Source organism: Toxotes jaculatrix, chromosome 8 (assembly GCF_017976425.1).
Source record: "Toxotes jaculatrix isolate fToxJac2 chromosome 8, fToxJac2.pri, whole genome shotgun sequence".
Classification (NCBI taxonomy): Eukaryota; Metazoa; Chordata; class Actinopteri; family Toxotidae; genus Toxotes; species Toxotes jaculatrix.
The window spans coordinates 182501-201606 of NC_054401.1; the positions used below are offsets into that span (position 1 = coordinate 182501).

The 19106-nt window shown below is 51.0% G+C and overlaps 2 protein-coding genes across 5 annotated transcripts in view; both read right to left on the reverse strand.

The window, feature by feature from the left end:
* myo1eb (myosin IEb) overlaps window positions 1-4031 on the reverse strand; it is a 13798-nt gene extending 9767 nt beyond the window's left edge. Inside the window, exons 1-9 of the mRNA XM_041043551.1 lie at window positions 3801-4031; window positions 2284-2421; window positions 2003-2092; window positions 1831-1925; window positions 1179-1266; window positions 966-1055; window positions 753-884; window positions 542-676; window positions 248-380 (exon numbers count right to left, since the gene is read on the reverse strand). Of these exons, the coding sequence (XP_040899485.1) occupies window positions 248-380; window positions 542-676; window positions 753-884; window positions 966-1055; window positions 1179-1266; window positions 1831-1925; window positions 2003-2092; window positions 2284-2421; window positions 3801-3803 (904 nt within the window). The 5' untranslated portion in view covers window positions 3804-4031. The remainder of the gene's footprint in view (window positions 1-247; window positions 381-541; window positions 677-752; window positions 885-965; window positions 1056-1178; window positions 1267-1830; window positions 1926-2002; window positions 2093-2283; window positions 2422-3800) is intronic.
* Window positions 4032-5374: 1343 nt separating this feature from the next.
* On the reverse strand, window positions 5375-17772 carry LOC121185449 (phosphatidylinositol 4-kinase beta). 4 transcript variants are annotated; one of them, XM_041043552.1, is made up of 13 exons: window positions 17663-17772; window positions 15443-16118; window positions 14030-14395; window positions 12957-13001; window positions 11914-12141; window positions 10669-10896; window positions 10307-10416; window positions 9490-9594; window positions 9118-9241; window positions 8748-9013; window positions 8491-8623; window positions 6281-6401; window positions 5375-6098 (listed from the first exon to the last, which is right to left on the reverse strand). In XM_041043552.1, exons 2-13 carry the CDS (start codon window positions 16088-16090, stop codon window positions 5917-5919), a joined length of 2556 nt encoding a protein of 851 aa, XP_040899486.1. In that variant the 5' UTR covers window positions 16091-16118; window positions 17663-17772; the 3' UTR covers window positions 5375-5916. The 4 variants fall into 4 exon arrangements, with proteins under 4 accessions (XP_040899486.1, XP_040899487.1, XP_040899489.1 ...); XM_041043553.1 differs by lacking the exon at window positions 12957-13001; XM_041043555.1 differs by lacking the exon at window positions 10669-10896.
* Between the last annotated feature and the right edge of the window lie 1334 nt (window positions 17773-19106).

A 19106-nucleotide genomic window follows, 5' to 3' on the forward strand; every position in this document is an offset into this window, starting at 1 on the left:
CTGCGATCAGCTCCTGTCTGCAGTGAACCATGGATGAACAGACACGTCTCACTGGATCACTGTGACACTTAAAAACAGCAGGATTCTGAATGAAGTTCTGCAGGACGGACATCAGAGATACTGATATGCTGAGGAAGTAAAGTGACACTGCATCAGATCAGTGTGTGGTTCAGGTCTGACTCAGTCTGGACTCTGAGGACGAGCTGAGCCGAGCCTGTTTTCACTCGCTCTGCTGTGCGACTCTTACAGTCCTGACTCTCGACCACAGCGTAGTTGTTTTCCTCTCTGAAGCTGATGTTTCCCAGGTGAAGGATTCCTGCGACGAGCTGAAGAACCGAATCCTGATCCTCCACAGACAGACCCACTACTGACATCGCCCCCTGAGAGACAGACAGACAGACAGACAGGTCCACACAGACAGTTTATCAGACACACAGGTACAGACAGACAGACAGACAGGTCCACATAGACAGTTTATCAGACAAACAGTTAAACAGACACGCAGGTACAGACAGACAGGTACAGACAGACAGGTACAGACCATGGTATCAGTAAACTCCTTCTTGTCATTGACGTCCTCCACCGTGTAGGTTCCTGATTGGTTGAGGTAGTAGTAGTAGTCGGGGGTCGTGATCCCAAGGTTCTCCCTCTGCTCCCCACTTGCCCCCCCCAGCAGCTGAGGACAGAGGTCACAGAGAGTTGGTGGACAGGACATTTGTTGGACACATGTTCCAGCAGACATGCTGCAGTACCTGGTAGTAGATGTGGAAGTTTCTCTCTCCAGGATTCTGTGAAACGACTCGACTTTTCTCCAACAGAAAGTTGGAGATTTTTCCACCATCAGGAGCTCCACCCCGACTGAACTGGATCTCAAAGTATTTACCCTGTGACGGGAGGAGACACATCTGCCTGAAGACAGTCTGTCTGTCTGGAAATATTAAATATATTTATATGTTTACACTCACAAATCTGCTGGAGTTGTTGTTGCGGACAGTCTTGGCGTTGCCGAAGGCCTCCAGCAGAGGGTTGGACTGCAGGATGATGTCTTTAACATGCTGCACACACACAAACACACTCAAAGGCAACAGTAACCACGGTAACAGTAGTAATAACTGCATTAATAACTGCAGTACTACCAGCACCTGAACTGATCTGAGAGCAGTACTCTGAATACTTACCTGTACTTTGTCTCCTCCTCCCGACACTTTGGACACGTAGCTCATGATGTATTTGGCTGCAACTGTTTTTCCAGCTCCGCTCTCACCACTGAGACCACAAAGATTCAAACCACAAAGATTCAAACACAAAGATTCAAACACAAAGATTCAAACCACAAAGATTCAAACCACAAAGATTCAAACCACAAAGATTCAAACACAAAGATTCAAACCACAAAGATTCAAACCACAAAGATTCAAACACAAAGATTCAAACACAAAGATTCAAACCACAAAGATTCAAACACAAAGATTCAAACCACAAAGATTCAAAACACAAAGATTCAAACACAAAGATTCAAACACAAAGATTCAAACCACAAAGATTCAAACACAAAGATTCAAACCACAAAGATTCAAACCACAAAGATTCAGATCCACGTCTCATGTGAACGAGATAAAAACGTCTGCTGGTTTCGTTGCTGTAACTCTTTTATAGAAATGTAAATAATGTTGATGATTTATGATAAATTCAGATATATTACAGTAAAAATGATTTCAGTGACTGATATTTATCGTATGAACACACTAGAAGTTTAATACCCTACAGAAGTTAGTTGAGTTGAGTTTGAGGCTCAGATCTTCACAGGAGGAGGTTGAAATGCCCGCCTACCTGATGATGACACACTGGTTCTCGCTGTCAATCATCATGTTTCTATACATGTTGTCAGCCAGCGCGTAGATGTGGGGGGGGTTCTCGTACTGGGCCTGGGGGGGGCGGGGGCGGGGTTAATGCCATCAGATGTCACATGTTGTGTTAAGGCGTGTGTGTGTGGTGATCTTACCGCTCCCTGGTACAGCTCCACCTCCCTCTCAGTGAAATATGGAAGCTGTTTGAACGGATTCACAGAGATCAGAACCGGACCGATGTAAGTCTGACAGAACCAGGTCAAGGAACCTAGGAAGACCTAAGTCAGATCCACCAGGACCTGGACGCCCCAGCAACACGTTAGTGAGGGTGAGACTGTTAGAGACAATCAGATCAACGTTTCTCCATTATTCACACGCAAACACAAACCCGTCCCTCCGACAGGACCACACACTCCGACTCCGCCTGGGAGGATACAAAGATGTAGTCGTCCATGTATCTCTTCTTCAGGTTGTCTGTGATGGCGTCCTCGTTGATTTTGGACAGCAGCACCATGTCGTCCACCCCGCTCACCTTCACATTCTGAGCCTGCCAGTGGTAACGCTCCTTACTGCCCTGAAGGGACAACGAGGGACAGGTGTCAACACACTGCACATGTACAAAGACGTCTCAGCTGCTTTTCATTGAAACGATTATTTGATGCACCATAGCTGCGTCCTCTGAGCGTGTTTACACCAGCAACCTGCAGAGTGAACCTTCATCATCATCATCACTGTGTGTGGACTTGTATTTCTATCATTGTGAGGACCAGTCTGAGTCACAGAGTGAGGACATGTTGTCTGTCCTCACACCTTCACAGGACTGTCTGATGGTCCAGACCTGGTTTCAGGGTCCAGGTTAGGATCAGGTTTAGGTCAGAGGTTAGGGAATGTAATGAGTGTAACGAGTCTGTGTGTGTGTGTGTGTTTTACACTGTGTGTGTTATCAGATGTGGTGTGTTTGGTTGGACTGCCCCTCCCCCTCACCCCCCCTGAATTCCCAGCATTCCTCTGTCCTGTGGGATCTTGTTGTGCTGAGGACGAGCAAACGGCGACGCCCCGAATACGTTTGCCTTGACACGCTGAGCTGCAGGACGCTGCATGTCACAGTGTGTGTGTGTGTGTGTGTGTTACAGCTCATAGACACACTAAGCTGCACAAACAGCTGCTGTTTAAAGAGTTCACACAAAGTTTTGAGAAGGAAAATGAAAATTTGATTATTCACTGTGAAACTCAGACGTGAAGGAACCAAGAACGCGATCAGTCAAACCTGTCCCTGTCTCAAAACCTGTCCCTGTCCCAAAACCTGCAGGACCAAACCCACCGCACTTTGTTTAAAGTTTTGTTTCAGCACTTCAGTTAATCCGAGTCCCTGCGGCTCCCTGACCGGCAGCTTCCAGTTGAGGCCCCCCCCCCCAACACGCTGTCCCTGTGCACTCCTGAGGGCCCGCTGAGGGCCCGGGCCCCTGGGCTGGGCCACAGGATGAACACCTGACCTGTCAGTGACTGTTTCCATGGTGACGGGAGGGAAAAATGGGAACGCTTTAGTTTAAAAAGCAACAAACGGATGCAGCTGATTTATTTTATTTCCTGGTTTTATTTTATTCAACTGATTTATTTTGAACTTTGATTCGTTTGAATCTGTTCAAACATTTTTTCTTCTCATTTTTATTTTTATTCAACAGATGTTTTCAGTTCTGAATGAACAATAATCACATCATTCTTTTATTTTCTGACCTTTTCTGATTCTAAAAACCTTTGAGATCAGAAAGTTTTAGCTCAAACAAACAGCAAAAGGGATCTGATCTGGGACCAGGATCAGGACCAGGACCAGGACCAGGATCAGGATCAGGACCAGGACCAGGATCAGGATCAGGATCAGGACCAGGACCAGGATCAGGACGTTATAAACGGTTTTTGGTTTTGAAGGTTCAAAGTAAACCTGAGTGAACTCACCATGTCTGCTGTCTGCTCCTCCTGCCTTCACTTCCTGCTTCAGGTAAAAGTTGAGAAATCTTCAGTCTCAGGTGGATCCAGGTGCACTCTGATCCAGACTGACCCTGGATCAGCTGAGTTCAGAACAGACGGGTTCAGTTCGGTGGACTCAGACAGATTCTGTAGATCGGAACATTTTCCTCTCACTTCGTTTCTTGTCTGTTTTCCTTCTTCCAGTCTTCAGCTGCTCAACTCTCTGCAGGTGTGGGCAGGTAAAGCTCCGCCTCCTCCCTTGGGAACTCTGGGTAAAGGAGTGCTAAAGAAGAATGGCTGCAGCTCTGCTGCCCCCTGGTGTCAGGACACTGGATCACAGCAGAACTGGTCGTCTCATTAACTACACATATAAAGGTTTTGTTCATTACAGCAGCTTCCACAACAACAAGTTTGTTTTTGTTTAGTTGAAGACGTAAATGTTTATGAAATATTTTGTGGATATTAAGTGGATCAGGACTGATGTACTCTGAGGCGCCCCCGGCTGCCCCCCCCCCCCCCCGGCTGCCCCACCCCCGGCTGCCCCCCCCCCCCGGCTGCCCCACCCCCGGCTGCCCCCCCCCCCCCGGCTGGCCCCCGCCTCTCTGTTACCTCAGACGCTGGATTTTTACTTTCAGTGCACCTGAACAGGTGGGATCATGTGGGTGTGATGTCACAGCGTGACCGGATTGATCTCAGACGCCATCCGTTCATCCTGCTCTGTCACTCTGTCACTAAGTTAGAGTGAAGCCACAGTGACCTTTGACCTCCTCTGCTCTGCTGTGAGTGAGAGTAACACCCACATCTCTGAACAAGATCGTCACAACACCCGGGACACAAAGTCTTATCACATCCAGATCTGATAACATGCAGCTGAGGAAGTCAGAGTGCATGATGGGAGTTTGAGTGACACACCTGCAGACACACTGACTCCTCCTCCCTGGGTCTGAAGGTCGGTCTGAGTCACATTAAAGTTCAAACTGCCGTTTAGAATTAACTCTGCTCAGACTCTGTGGAAAGTCCCTGCAGCTCCTGGTCACTGTGAGACTTCTCCACAGTCTGAAACTGATCCAGGACCAGCTACAGTTCTGAGCCAATCACACGTAAACGTCCACAGATACTGAATCAGCAAATCAAAAACCTGCCGCTCTCATTCATCACTTTCCAACATGAAGCTGCTGTCAGAGTTTTGTCCACGCTGCTGGGATCGTGTCTCTGCAGGACAAATCCTGAATCTGCTGACGTCTCCAGCTCGGGTTCAATCAGCAACGTGACCGATTCATCTGAAAACTAAAAAACATTTTTCAGTTTCTCAGCTACTTTTTTTCTCCTATTCACCTTTCAAACGTCAGGTTAGTTTAATCAGCAGTAAGCTCCGCCCACTGTGGTTCACCTGGATGATGTTGAAAAAAGCTGCGACCGTTATTTTCATTACCGACGGATCGGAGCTGCTGCTGAACCAGGCTGAGGAGTCGACGCCTGAAAACCCAGCGTCGCTCAGGACGAACTTCTGCAGACGAAACAATCAAAACACTCTCTGATGAAATGAAGCCGCAGACGTGAGCTGCAGGTAAACACAGCTTTGTTTTAATGAGTCAGCGGGTTTACACAGTCTGCAGTTAAAGGGCTAAAAGAAAAAAAAAAACAGCGGTATGGTCCTTTAAAGAGTCCGTGGTTTGCTTCCTGTCAGACTCAGTTCGTACACAGTTCACTGAGTCCGCTCGCTTCACCTCATCCACCTGCTGAGTGTTCACATTTAAATCTAAAGCTGGGCTGCTCTCTGATTGGCTCACAGTCCGACTCAGAAGCCAATGAGAGACGTCGGCCCAAATGGAAAGAGAAGAACAGAAGGATCAGAGACGTCAAAGAAAGAAAGACGAAACACGAGAAAAGAAAGAAGAAGAAAGTGAAATAAAAGAATAAAAGAGAGACGACAGACAGAGGGGGCTCATGGTCTCTGCAGTCGAGCTATAAAACCTGGAGCTTCATCAGTCCACGGAGACACACACACACTCTCACACACACACACACACACACACACACACACACACACACACACACACACACACACACACACACACACACAGGGCTGGTCACATGATGCAGGTCACATGATGCCGTTGGTGAGGTACTGGAAGCCGTCGTACAGTTTGGTGGTGAGTGACCTCATTGATCCGTCCACCAGCTGATCGATCAGCAGCTGCAGCTGCTCCTCCGTCAGACTCATGTGGAAACGCTCCTTCAGACCTCGCATGGTGCTGGAGCCATGGAAACAGGGCAGCTGGGACCCTGGGGGGGGGGGGGGGGGGGGGTGGGGTGGGGAGGGGGAGGGAGGAGGGAGGGGAGGGAGGAGGGAGGGGGGGGGATACAGTGAGGACAGTAAAAACCAGAGAGTGTGTGTGTGTGTGTGAGTGTGTGAGTGTGTGAGTGAGTGTGTGTGAGTGTGTGAGTGAGTGTGTGAGTGTGTGTACCTTGCTGCATGATCTCCACGATCTGCAGGACTCGGTCCATGTGCTTCCTGGCTGCTATCAGACCCTGAAGCATCAGCATCTTGTAGTAGTTGAACATGTCTCCGTCTGGACCCCCCATCACCTCAAAGACAGACACAACACACTCAGGTCCTGAGCTCCACCTCGCACACACCCACCTCGCACACACCCACCTCGCACACACCCACCTCGCACACACACCCACCGCGCACACACCCACCTCGCACACACACCCACCGCGCACACACCCACCTCGCACACACCCACCTCGCACACACACCCACCGCGCACACACCCACCGCGCACACACCCACCTCGCACACACCCACCTCGCACACACACCCACCGCGCACACACCCACCGCGCACACACCCACCTCGCACACACCCACCTCGCACACACCCACCTCGCACACACACCCACCGCGCACACACCCACCTCGCACACACACCCACCTCGCACACACCCACCTCGCACACACACCCACCGCGCACACACCCACCTCGCACACACCCACACCGCGCACACACCCACCGCGCACACACACCCACCGCGCACACACCCACCGCGCACACACCCACCTCGCACACACACCCACCGCGCACACACCCACCTCGCACACACCCACCTCGCACACACACCCACCGCGCACACACCCACCTCGCACACACCCACCGCGCACACACACCCACCGCGCACACACCCACCTCGCACACACCCACCTCGCACACACACCCACCGCGCACACACACCCACCGCGCACACACACCCACCGCGCACACACACCCACCGCACACACCCACCTCGCACACACCCACCGCGCACACACACCCACCGCGCACACACCCACCGCGCACACACCCACCTCGCACACACACCCACCGCGCACACACCCACCGCGCACACACACCCACCGCGCACACACCCACCGCGCACACACACCTCGCACACACCCACCGCGCACACACACCCACCGCGCACACACCCACCGCGCGCACACACCCACCTCGCACACACCCACCTCGCACACACACCCACCGCACACACCCACCGCGCACACACCCACCGCGCACACACACCCACCGCGCACACCCACCGCGCACACACCCACCGCGCACACACCCACCGCGCACACACCCACCTCGCACACACCCACCGCACACACCCACCTCGCACACACCCACCGCGCACACACACCCACCGCGCACACACCCACCGCGCACACACCCACCTCGCACACATCCACCTCGCACACACCCACCGCACACACCCACCTCGCACACACCCACCGCGCACACACCCACCGCGCGCACACACCCACCTCGCACACACCCACCTCGCACACACCCACCTCGCACACACACCCACCGCACACACCCACCTCGCACACACCCACCGCGCACACACACCCACCGCGCACACACCCACCGCGCACACACCCACCGCGCACACACCCACCGCGCACACACCCACCGCGCACACACCCACCGCGCACACACACCCACCGCGCACACACCCACCTCGCACACACCCACCGCGCACACACCCACCTCGCACACACACCCACCGCGCACACACACCCACCGCGCACACACCCACCTCGCACACACCCACCTCGCACACACACCCACCTCGCACACACACCCACCGCGCACACACACCGCGCACACACCCACCTCGCACACACCCACCTCGCACACACACCCACCTCGCACACACACCCACCGCGCACACACACCGCGCACACACCCACCGCGCACACACCCACCTCGCACACACCCACCGCGCACACACCCACCTCGCACACACCCACCTCGCACACACACCCACCTCGCACACACCCACCTCGCACACACACCCACCGCGCACACACACCCACCGCGCACACACACCCACCGCGCACACACACCCACCGCGCACACACCCACCTCGCACACACCCACACCGCGCACACACACCCACCGCGCACACACACCCACCGCGCACACACCCACCGCACACACACACCCACCGCGCACACACCCACCGCACACACCAGTCTCACTCTGACTTCCTGCTTTTATCAGTCACACAAAACCTGAACCACTGCTGAGCTCTGCACCACACAGGAAGCATTAGAACCTGAATCTCAGGTGGAACAGCAGAACGTGCTCAGTGACCCTGGAACCTCATCACGACCTGTAGAGACTCACATCTACGAACTCTGAGGTGAGTTTGAAGGCCGACGTTTCAAAGCCCAGGTTTTTGGGCGAACTGGAGAGAATGAAGCCAAAGTCGATGTGGATGATGTGACCTTCAGCGTCCAACAGGATGTTCCCATTGTGCCTGAGAGAACATGGAGGACAGAGAGGGACAGAGGAAGACATGGAGGACAGAGAGGGACGGGGGGTTAGAAGAGACAGTTTCTGTGGAAAGCAGCTGGGAGGGACAGGTGATGTCAGCGTCTCACCTGTCTTTGACCTGCAGGAGGTAACAGATCAAGCTGTATCCGGCGCAGCTCTGGACGAAGTTCCTCTGAGCAGACAGGAAGGCCTCGGTGGTCGGCGCTCCGTGATCCTGCAGGAAGTAGTCGAGCAGAGACAGCTGGCTCTGCTTCTTCACCTGATGGAGCGACACGGCGTTCACCACGGGCTCGATCATCCCGCTGTCCGACGACAACACCAGGATCTTATAGGGCTTTATCCAGAGGGGGACACGCTCCTGCTCCCAGATGGACTGTGGGGGAGGAGAGGGGAGGGGGGGGGGGGGGGGTCAGGTGAGTTTCCTGCTTGCTGTCAGTGTGTTTTCATCATGTGATTTTACTGATGTCACTGCGTTACCTTGAGCTGCTGTAGCACCTGGAAGGCGAGCAGCTCCTGTCTCAGGTCGTCTCCACATTTCACAATAACAGACAGAAGCCTCCAGTTAGGAAGGTGACCGTACGGCGACCCCTCCCTGATCCTCCTGCAAGAAGCACACACGCACACACGCGCACACACACACACACACACACACACACACAGGTCAACAACGGGGGGGGGGGGGGCAGAAAAATGTCCACTACAGGCAGAAACACACAGAGGACAAATAAATCAGGAATCATCATCATCAAGTTTCCACGTTCAAAGTTTAAAGCTCAGGAAGCACCGACACTGAACGAGAACATCAGATGTTCATCCTGAGGGAGGGTCCCTGAAGGCAGCACCACCTACCGAACCTTCTCCTCCCAGGGCTCCTTCAGGGCCACGGCCGACGGGTCCTCAGGGTCCCGTTTAAAGGTGGTGGGGGCCTGAGCCAGCTGCTCCGACAGACGACGCCTAACACAAGGCACACAGAGAGAGAGAAAACACACATTACCACACACACACACACACACTCACACACACACACAGACAGAGAGAGAGAAAACACACATTACCACACACACACACTCTCACACACACACACAGACAGAGAGAGAGAAAACACACATTACCACACACACACACACAGACAGAGAGAGAGAAAACACACATTACCACACACACACACACACACTCACACACACACACAGACAGAGAGAGAGAAAACACACATTACCACACACACACACTCTCACACACACACACAGACAGAGAGAGAGAAAACACACATTACCACACACACACACACAGACAGAGAGAGAGAAAACACACATTACCACACACACACACACAGACACACACACACACAGACAGAGAGAGAGAAAACACACATTACCACACACACACACACAGACAGAGAGAGAGAAAACACACATTACCACACACACACACACAGACAGAGAGAGAGAAAACACACATTACCACACACACACACACACACTCTCACACACACACACAGACAGTGTGGTCTGATCTTTGTTCTGTGTGAATGTGTAGAAAGGAAAGAAATCAGAGAACCTGCTGACTGACTGACCAGGTGTTTCACTGTGTGTGTGTGTGTGTGTGTGTGTGCGTGTGTGTGTGTGTGTGTGCGTGCGTGTGTGTGTGTGTGTGTGTGTGCACAGACCTGATGTCTCCAGCAGCGATGAACACAGGCTCTTTACTCTCCAGACTGGTGATACTGTCCACTGAGAACTGGCTGATGTTATCACAGCTGTTGGTGTGGACCTCTGGGAGCTGGAGGAGGGAAAGATGGACAATCAGTGAGACGGACGCCGTCCACAGCATGTGTATGCAACCCGTACTGCGTCTTTAACCTGGACCGAAATTCGTCCTCAGCCTGAAACCATGTGCTGCCGTTCAGCACTAACTGTGAGACGTCCGGCGAACAGTGTGGACTTGTATTGAGCCTTTGAACCTCTGAACAGGTTTCTACTTCCTGTTCTGATCTGAGACATCCTGTCTAAGAACAAACGGACACCACCTCACCTCCACCTGCAGCTCTCCTATGTCATCCACAGACCAGGCCTCGTCGTCGTTGTCGTAGTTTGGGACCATGGAGAAGCTGCCGGCTCTCTGTTCTGCCGTCATGCCGCAGTCCGGCAGGTTCTCCACAGAACGCGTGCTCCTGATCCGGTTCTCCGGTATCCGGATCGGAACACTGGACGTCTCAAAGTTCTCACACTCCAGAACCTCCACGTAGATCAGGTACGGAGCCTGCGGGGTCACAGAGGAGGTCGAAACAGGTCACATGACCGCTGAGGTCACAGTCTCACGACTCAGATCCTTTTAATTACCTTCTCAGTTCTTCACAGGTAATAAATGCGTCCTTACAGCACGAATCTACCGCGTCTGCTAACAGTCAAACCACACATCTTCATCATCATCATCATCATCGATGACAGGACAAACTACCTGAACATCACCTGCTGAGATCAGAGCAACATTGAAGCAAACATCATGTCTAATACATCCAAACAAAACAGAGAGAGGATAAAACCACGTCCACGACTGGACGACTCTGTCCACATGGACGTCTCCACCGGCCTCATCTTCAACCGTACACAATGGAATTTCGTTGTTTCGTGACAAACAGACCTCAGGCGTAAAATATCAAACGACGTCAGTGACTCCCTCAGCGAGTCCGACGGACCAGATGCAAGAGACCAGAGTTTACAGGTGTGAAGCTGAGACCAACAGGAAGTGGTGGAAGTGACGGCTGCAGCGATCCCGTCAGAAGACGGTGCGTAAACTCCACCTGCCTCTGAGTTAGTATTACTCTTACAGCCTAACCAGGTTTTTAAAACCTCTCATAAACAATTCCTCCCAAAGCGTTTAAAAGACGAAGGTGACGCTCGGACACTGATCTTCCTCACATGGCTCCATGTTGCTTTGTTTACAGGTGCATTAGTTTGAAAGGTTTATTCACTGATCACTCGATAAAACAGCAGGAAGATGTTTCCTCAGCTGCTCTGATCCTCTGGTGGTTTGGTGCTCAGACGTTTCCTGGTCCACACCAAAGGACGCTTCAGTCAGTGTTTGCATGTATTTCTATCTTTGTGAGGACCCACTTCAGTTTTACATCACCACTGTGAGGACAGTTCTGGATCGTGAGGACATTTCAGCCGGTCCTCTGTACTTCAAAGGACTGTTTCAAGGTTCTGGTTAGAAACAGATTTAGGTTGTGGCCTTACAGGCGAGACGAAATGTGTACTGTGTGTGCGTGTCTCTAACCTTGTCTTTGGAGTTTAACACCACGGCCTGTGTGTGCGGCACTCGGACCACGTGGTGGTCGAAGGCGGCGGTGGGCAGCCAAACCCGAGCGGGCAGTTTGTGGTTGAGCAGCGACAGCTCCGAGATCAGCCGCTGCGTCTTCTGCTCTTTGGTGGGCAGCGTGGCCAAACGCTTCCCGATCCCCATCAGAGACTTGATGAACTCCCTCTGAGGAGCCAGACGCACCGGCTGGAGGACAGACAGAGGACAGTGAGACAGGGACAGAGGACAGAGAACAGGGAGACGGAGACAGAGGACAGGGAGACAGAGACAGACGGGATGTTTGAGGAGCAGTCAGTCTCTGTGGTTTGATCTCTGCTGGCGCCACCTGGAGGCCACATGAGACACTTTAACAGGTGAAGGTTTGATGTTTGTGTTGAGAAACCATCCATCAATTCCTCCATTGATCACTGATCATTTTTATAAAAATCAACTTACAGACAATTGATTTTTTAACTGTTTCAGTTTCCTGAGACTTTTCAGACAGGAAACAGAAGAATTGTCATGTTCTGATTGGTTGGTTTGTAGAGCCGTAGCTTCGGCCACTCCGGAGGAATCTGGACGAGTTCTGACGCCTCCGTCTGTCAGAGGACACGTCAGCTTTAATGTGGGACAGACCAGAACCACACTGAGCAGACAGACGATGAGGTGAGTGTCAACATGCTGACGTGAAATCATCTGTTCAGTGTTTCACACTGAGGACAACCCTGACACACACACACACACACACACAGCCAATCATCAGAGGAAACCTGACGACAGCATAGTCACTGTACTGAGATCAGTTAGTGTCCTCACTGATTCACCCACAAACTCAGCAGCTGATTGGATCCAACAGAAACTCGGTGACGGTGAAGTCACAGACGTGCAGTCGGACCCAGAACTGAAGCTGAACGTCTGGGACTTCACCTCACACTCAAAGAGAACCAGAACCAGAACCCTCAGACTTCATTTCCCACAATGCACCCTGGAGCAAGGTCAAAACAGGAAGCTGGTGAACTTACAGGACCAGTCTCAAACTCCATACTGTCTGAGCTGGAGCCGCTGTCCTGGAGGTCAGAGGTCAGGGGGTGAAACAGCAGAGGGTTTAGAGTGATGTGATTCAGACTCATGAGGAAATAACATCAGTTTGCTCCTTTATGTCTGTTAACTTTAAATTTCATTTGAATTAATCAACAACAGGAAAAAAATAAATAAACATTCTGACATGTTCACCTTTCGTATGTTTTCAGAGTCTCTTGTTTAGAAACCTCAGGATTAGTTTGCGACATCGTACATATTGAAGAAGCTGCTTCTACCCACAGCTGCAGCTGACTGTCCTCTAACCAGAAGACACTGGGTCACAACCTGAAATACTTCTTCCTACAAAACAGCCTCAAATTTAGACATCTGTCATTTTGCTTTGTATTTCTGAAAATGATATTATCATTTGAGGAAAGTGTATTTTTGAATTGCATTTCTTCATTTTACTGAGTTTCACTCCATATTTTGCTTCACTGTCTTTCTGTGACAGAGTCTGAGCTCACCTGCCTCACATTTCCAGTTACTCACAGACCTTACAGTAAGCACTGAGTGCTAAATCTGTTCAGCGAGACACAGTGCAGGGGCTCAGGTAAAGAAGCACAGGATGTGCTGGAGGAACTGCTCTGGCTGCCAGAACATCCTGGACTGTGATGGAGTGAAGCTGGAGTATGAGCCTGTGTCCCAGAAAGACTGTAAGTAACAGCACTGACTCACTGTCGCGCCTCTTCAGGTATAATGTGGTATGTATGACACACAGACTCAGTAAACGACAGCAGCAGAACATGATGATGGAAACCTGACGTTCCTGTTAGTTCTGTGTTAACGTGAGGAAGGTTCAGTCTCCTCCTCCTCTTCAGGCTTCGTGCACGTCAGCACATTTAGTTCCTGCTGTTTCCACTCAGATGCTTTTCATGTGGATGCAAACAGCCTTACTGGCACATGCTGATGCATCTTAACCCACCTAAGCTAACACATTATCGCCCTGCTACCATCACATATACACATGCTAATAAAAACACTTGACCAAACCAGAGCCCGACCCTGGCTGTGTTACCTCGTCCTGGCTGCTCTCCACCTTTGGGTTACTGGCTGTTCTCTTCAGGTTGCTGCTCAGGCTGATGCTGACTGTCGCGTCTGATTTGGAGCGCTGATGTGTTCGTTTGGATGGCGACAGGCCATGGTCTCCTCCCAGGGGCCCGGGGCCGGCGGTGGAGGACGTTATGGGACAGAAAGGCGTCAGAGTCAGGGGGTCCCTGCGGGCTCGTGGCCCCGCCGGTTTGAGTTCATCAGACAGGATGAGTTTCCTGAGTTTGGTTCCTCGAGAGTGACGCTGGGTGGAAATGTGCATGTCAGAGGAGTAAGCTCCCAGCAGCCAGGCACACTGCAGACTGAAGGAGATGCTCTGTCTGCAGCGGTGAACCTGCAGACAACACACAGGGTTTAACAACACGTCACACGAAGATGGAAGAATGTCCAAAAACTTTGTTTAAAGAAAAACAGAACTTATAACGTTAGAACGTAACAGAAGGAAAAACAAAGCAGAGAAGCTGAAAAGCTGCTAACCTCTGACTGAGGGCCGACTCGCTGGGCCCCAACCTTTCTGACCTGTGACCCATTCAAGCAACACAATGTTTACCCCAGTTCAACCAGTTCAACACTGATGTTTCCCAGTCTGACAGAAAGACAGACTGATAAGGTCAGTCCACAGGGTGGGCTATCCAGACATCACAAGTGTGATGTGATGCTGAGTTTCTGTATATTTAGTGTCACCAGTGACACTTCAGAGTCATTTCTAACACCTTAGGTTGGGAGTGCACGTTAGCATAGGTACGTGAAGGTGCTGGTTAAATGACTGATGCATCCGCCTCTGCCACCAAACTGCAGGTGGTGCAACACAACCACACACTGATTAACCTGAGCTCACCCTGACCTCTGATGGTGTGAACACACCGAGTTAGCACTGACGCCTCGTTTAGCACACAGATGCTAAACACGGTATGCAGCAGGTATGTCTGCAGTACCTGCTGCATTTACAGGTGGTTGCCTGATGACGGCAATGGCTTTCAAAGCAACAGCTGAGGGTTTCAGTAGATGTCTGATGAGGTGTTTTCAGGGTGGATGTGACGGAGAGTGCAGTGCTTCCTTGTTAACGTGTTTCTACAGTCAGAAAGTGGTTGCTATGACTTTCTGTGCAGTTTTAACAGGTGGTTACTTAGGTGTTGTTGACATTTGGGACAGCAAGAACATTTTAGGGCGTGGTTGTTATGGAAACCATTGTGGATAAATGTACTGTAAGCTATATAAACTTTTCAAAGCCGAGTTAAGTTTTGTCCCAGAGGACGGACGGAGAGCAGCTGCTCCTCTGTGCAGAGGCTCTGGGACGATCGCTAAGGGCAACAGGTTCAAAGCTGGAAGTGGGCTGGGTGATATGCTGTTAAACCCCACCCCATGCCCAGACCACACCCACCACATATGGCTTGATGGCGTCCCCCACATCCTCGTCCATGTGGATGTACATGTTGAGCAGCTGGGGCAGGTAGAAGTCCACCTCCTCGTGGGGGAAGCTGAAGAGCCGGTTCCCGATGTAGGCCTGGACACCGGGCTCCTTCGAGTTGTGCAGGTAGGAGATCGCCATGGAAACGTCGAACAGCTTGGATTCAAACAGGCGGAGCAGCCACGACTGTTTGGAAGGATTGTGTCTCTGCCGCCGCCGGGCACTCTTCACCGAACCGGGGGCTGGGCCCTCAGGGTCGTCGTCCTCCTCGCGGATCTTCATGGGTTTCACCGCGGCGGTCAGAGCAGCAGACGGGCTGGAGGGGTCCAGCCCCGCCCCGTTCTGCAGGTCAGTGACATCACCCTCCACCTGCTGCAGCTTCACCTTCTGCAGCACCTCCTGACAAGCCCGCTGAGCCACCTCCGCGTCGATCACCAGGCTGAGCTCCCCTACACCCTCACTGATCACACCCAGAGGAGGGGTGACCGCCTGGGGGGGGCCGCAGGACGAGGAAGGGGTGGAGGGGAGCGACAGGGAGGGGGAGGAGGAGATAGAGAGGGAGGGGGAGGGGCTGTTCTGATCAGAGGAACCGGGGTAAAGCTCCAGCTCTGTGTCCTCCATCTTGATCGCTGGGAAGCTCCACCCTCCACTGAAACAGACACAGAAAAAAAGGTCAGAGGTCAGAGCTCAAGGGTTCTAAGGCTTGGGCCCCCCCCCCCCCCCCCCCCAACCACCCCAACCACCCCCAGAGAAATCTGATCAGGAATCACTCATGGAGTCAGTGGCACAGTCGGTGAGACCAGCAGATAAACAACAACAGGAAGTAAACCAGGCTGAAATACTGTACACCAGTATAACACATCAACAATCTACAGTCTGTTCAGACAGGAGCTCGTCTGCTGACACACACTGCATCGTGTGTGTGTGTGTGTGTGTGTGTGTGTGTGTGTGTGTGTGTGTGTGTGTGTGTGAGCTGAAGTTGTAATCCCCCTCGAAAGATTACACTCGACCTACAGAGGATTGCAGCAGGTGGGGGTGGTGGTGGGGACAGAGTGATTGGGTCACTCACATGACCCAATACAGACTTGGACTGTTGGACATTCACATGTTAGCTGGGAGATGAGGAATTTTCTGTTTGCTAACTTCATAAAGATCACTTCATTTTTTGTCTACAGTCTGTTTAACATCTGCATTCATTCCTCAGTGTTCAGCTTTTAATATTTAACATGCTAACTTTCCCCTTCTTGATTAGCTTACTTGTCTGTTTACACTGTGAAGCTTCCATGTTTATAGCTGTATGAGCTTCTTCATACATTAACACAGAGCAGACGTAAAACATGGATATTCCCAGCGTGCCGTTCCTGCCTGCAGCCAGCGTACAGCACACGACGGACCAGGACCACACTGCCTGTCCCTGCAGCTTGGACTGTCCCTGCAGCTTGGACTGCTTTAACTTGACTACAACTGGACGTGTCCTGTACAATGCAACATAAAGACTCACAGTTGCTGCTAACAGTTCTAACACTTTCTCATACTTTGATTCTGCTGCCTCTGATAACACCGTTCGGTCAAAGAGCGTGTGAGTGATTCATGAAGTTTCTATGAGCTGTTTAAAGTCTGAGCTGCGACCTGAGTAACAACCTGCTGCTTTACTCCTTTAAACATTGATTTATCTTGTCCCTGTTAACGCGTCTCTGTCGTCGCTGAACCACATTTGTCCAGAATCAAAACTTAAGTTTAAATCCTCTGGTCAGAGAAGTTAGCCTAGCGTTAGCTTAGCCCAAATCTATGTTAGACCGGAGGCTATGAACTGTTCAACAGCTCCGACACATCCGTTAGCATCTAACTCACTGAGGGACTTACTGACCAAACTGCTTGTTATGACGCACTTACCGTTAACCAGCTAACTAAGCATTAGCACTGCTAGCTTCCAACACAAACTGAACATCCAGCAGCCAGCTAGCTGCATGCTAACTCAACTCTCTGCTGCTATTAATACGAACACCGTTAGCATTAGCCGGTAGGTATCAGGCCAACTGTTGCTAACTCCACTCAGCTGTTTTCAAAGCTTTGTGCTAAGCTAACGTTAGCGCCGTCAGAATCACGGGGTTAGGGTTAGCTTTAAGTCTGTTACGTTAGGTTATCTTCAGGTAAAGTGATGCGACAGAGGGTTTCCAGGTGAGTCGGTGTTACCTGGTGACGGTTTAGTGCCTCCGAAATTATGTTTTATGTCCGTTTCGTCTCCATTGATTCTCTCTCCTCATCTCAGCTGCAGTTGTTCGCTACCGACCAACAGGGGGCGCCTTTTCTTTCTTCTTCTTCTACTGCTGCTTCCTGTCTGACTCAGGTGTTTGAGCGCCACCTGCTGCACCGGAGAGGACTCACCTGTACGGTGTCTTGTCTGTCTCATGCTCGGTCGATGTGTCTCAGATTCACAGAAATCTGCTAAACCCACACCAGTGGAGCAGAAGCACCTGCTGACAGCACGGCCCCCGCTCAGGACCAGTGATGGGAATAACGGAGTTAAAATAAACGCCGTTACTAATGCCGTTGCTTTTTTTAGTAACGGGTAATATAACTAATTACTTGTTCTATCGTTAGAACGCCGTTACCATTACCAACATGCCGTTACTACAAGTTGCTGAAGCTACGAAGTGGTCATCCCACTTGGCTCACACAGACACAGGAGCTCCAAATGCGTGTGTTTTTCCCCCTTTAGTGAGGGGGGGCGGGGGATAGCCGCATAGGTAATGATGATTGGAGTAAGATTTTATATTAAGCCAACCACAGACATCAGGTGGGCGGGTGTTTGCACACAAACCCAGCACATAGAAGCACACACACACACACGAACTATCAGAGATGGCGAGTCCGGAGTCACAGGGAAATACAGGCACTACTTTAACTTTATCGAGGTAAAAGGTAAAAATGTACGTGTTGAGTGTACAATGTGTCCCAGAGCAAAGGGTTTGTCCACGTCCTGTGTAAGCAACTCCAATTTAATGAAGCACCTCTTGACTGCACACGCTTCTACTAAACGTTTGGCCAAAAACGCTGTCGACACCGGTAATGATAGCAGGCCAGGTGTTGTTAACGTGAGCTCCGGAGAACACGGCGCCACGCCGCCCAAAAGAACTTCATATTTAAACTGTTTACTTTTCTGATGAAGAAAATTCTTTAAGTACAGTTGTACCAGTTGTGGTCTTTTAAGGTGCAATAAATATTAAAAGCTCTGTGCAGGTACCTGTCTTTGCTGTTCTACTCTATGCACCTGGCTTGTGAAACCTGTTCTGAAAAAAAATCCAAATTCTTTGACATTTTTAAACTTTAAAAAAGTAATGAAGTAGTTACTTTCCCTGGTAACTAGTTACTTTTATAGTGGAGTAACTCAGTTACTAACTCAGTTACTTTTTGGTAGAAGTAACTAGTAACTATAACTAATTACTTTTTCAAAGTAACGTGCCCAACACTGCTCAGGACTGAGCCTGACCCTGTCCTCGCTAACTGCTGCTGATGGTTGAGATGTGCACGTGACACAGCAGGTCTGTTAGCTCCAGATAGATGACAGATATTATTATTATTATTATTATTATTATTGATAATAATAATACACCTCAGTCATCAGCTCAGTCTGTCT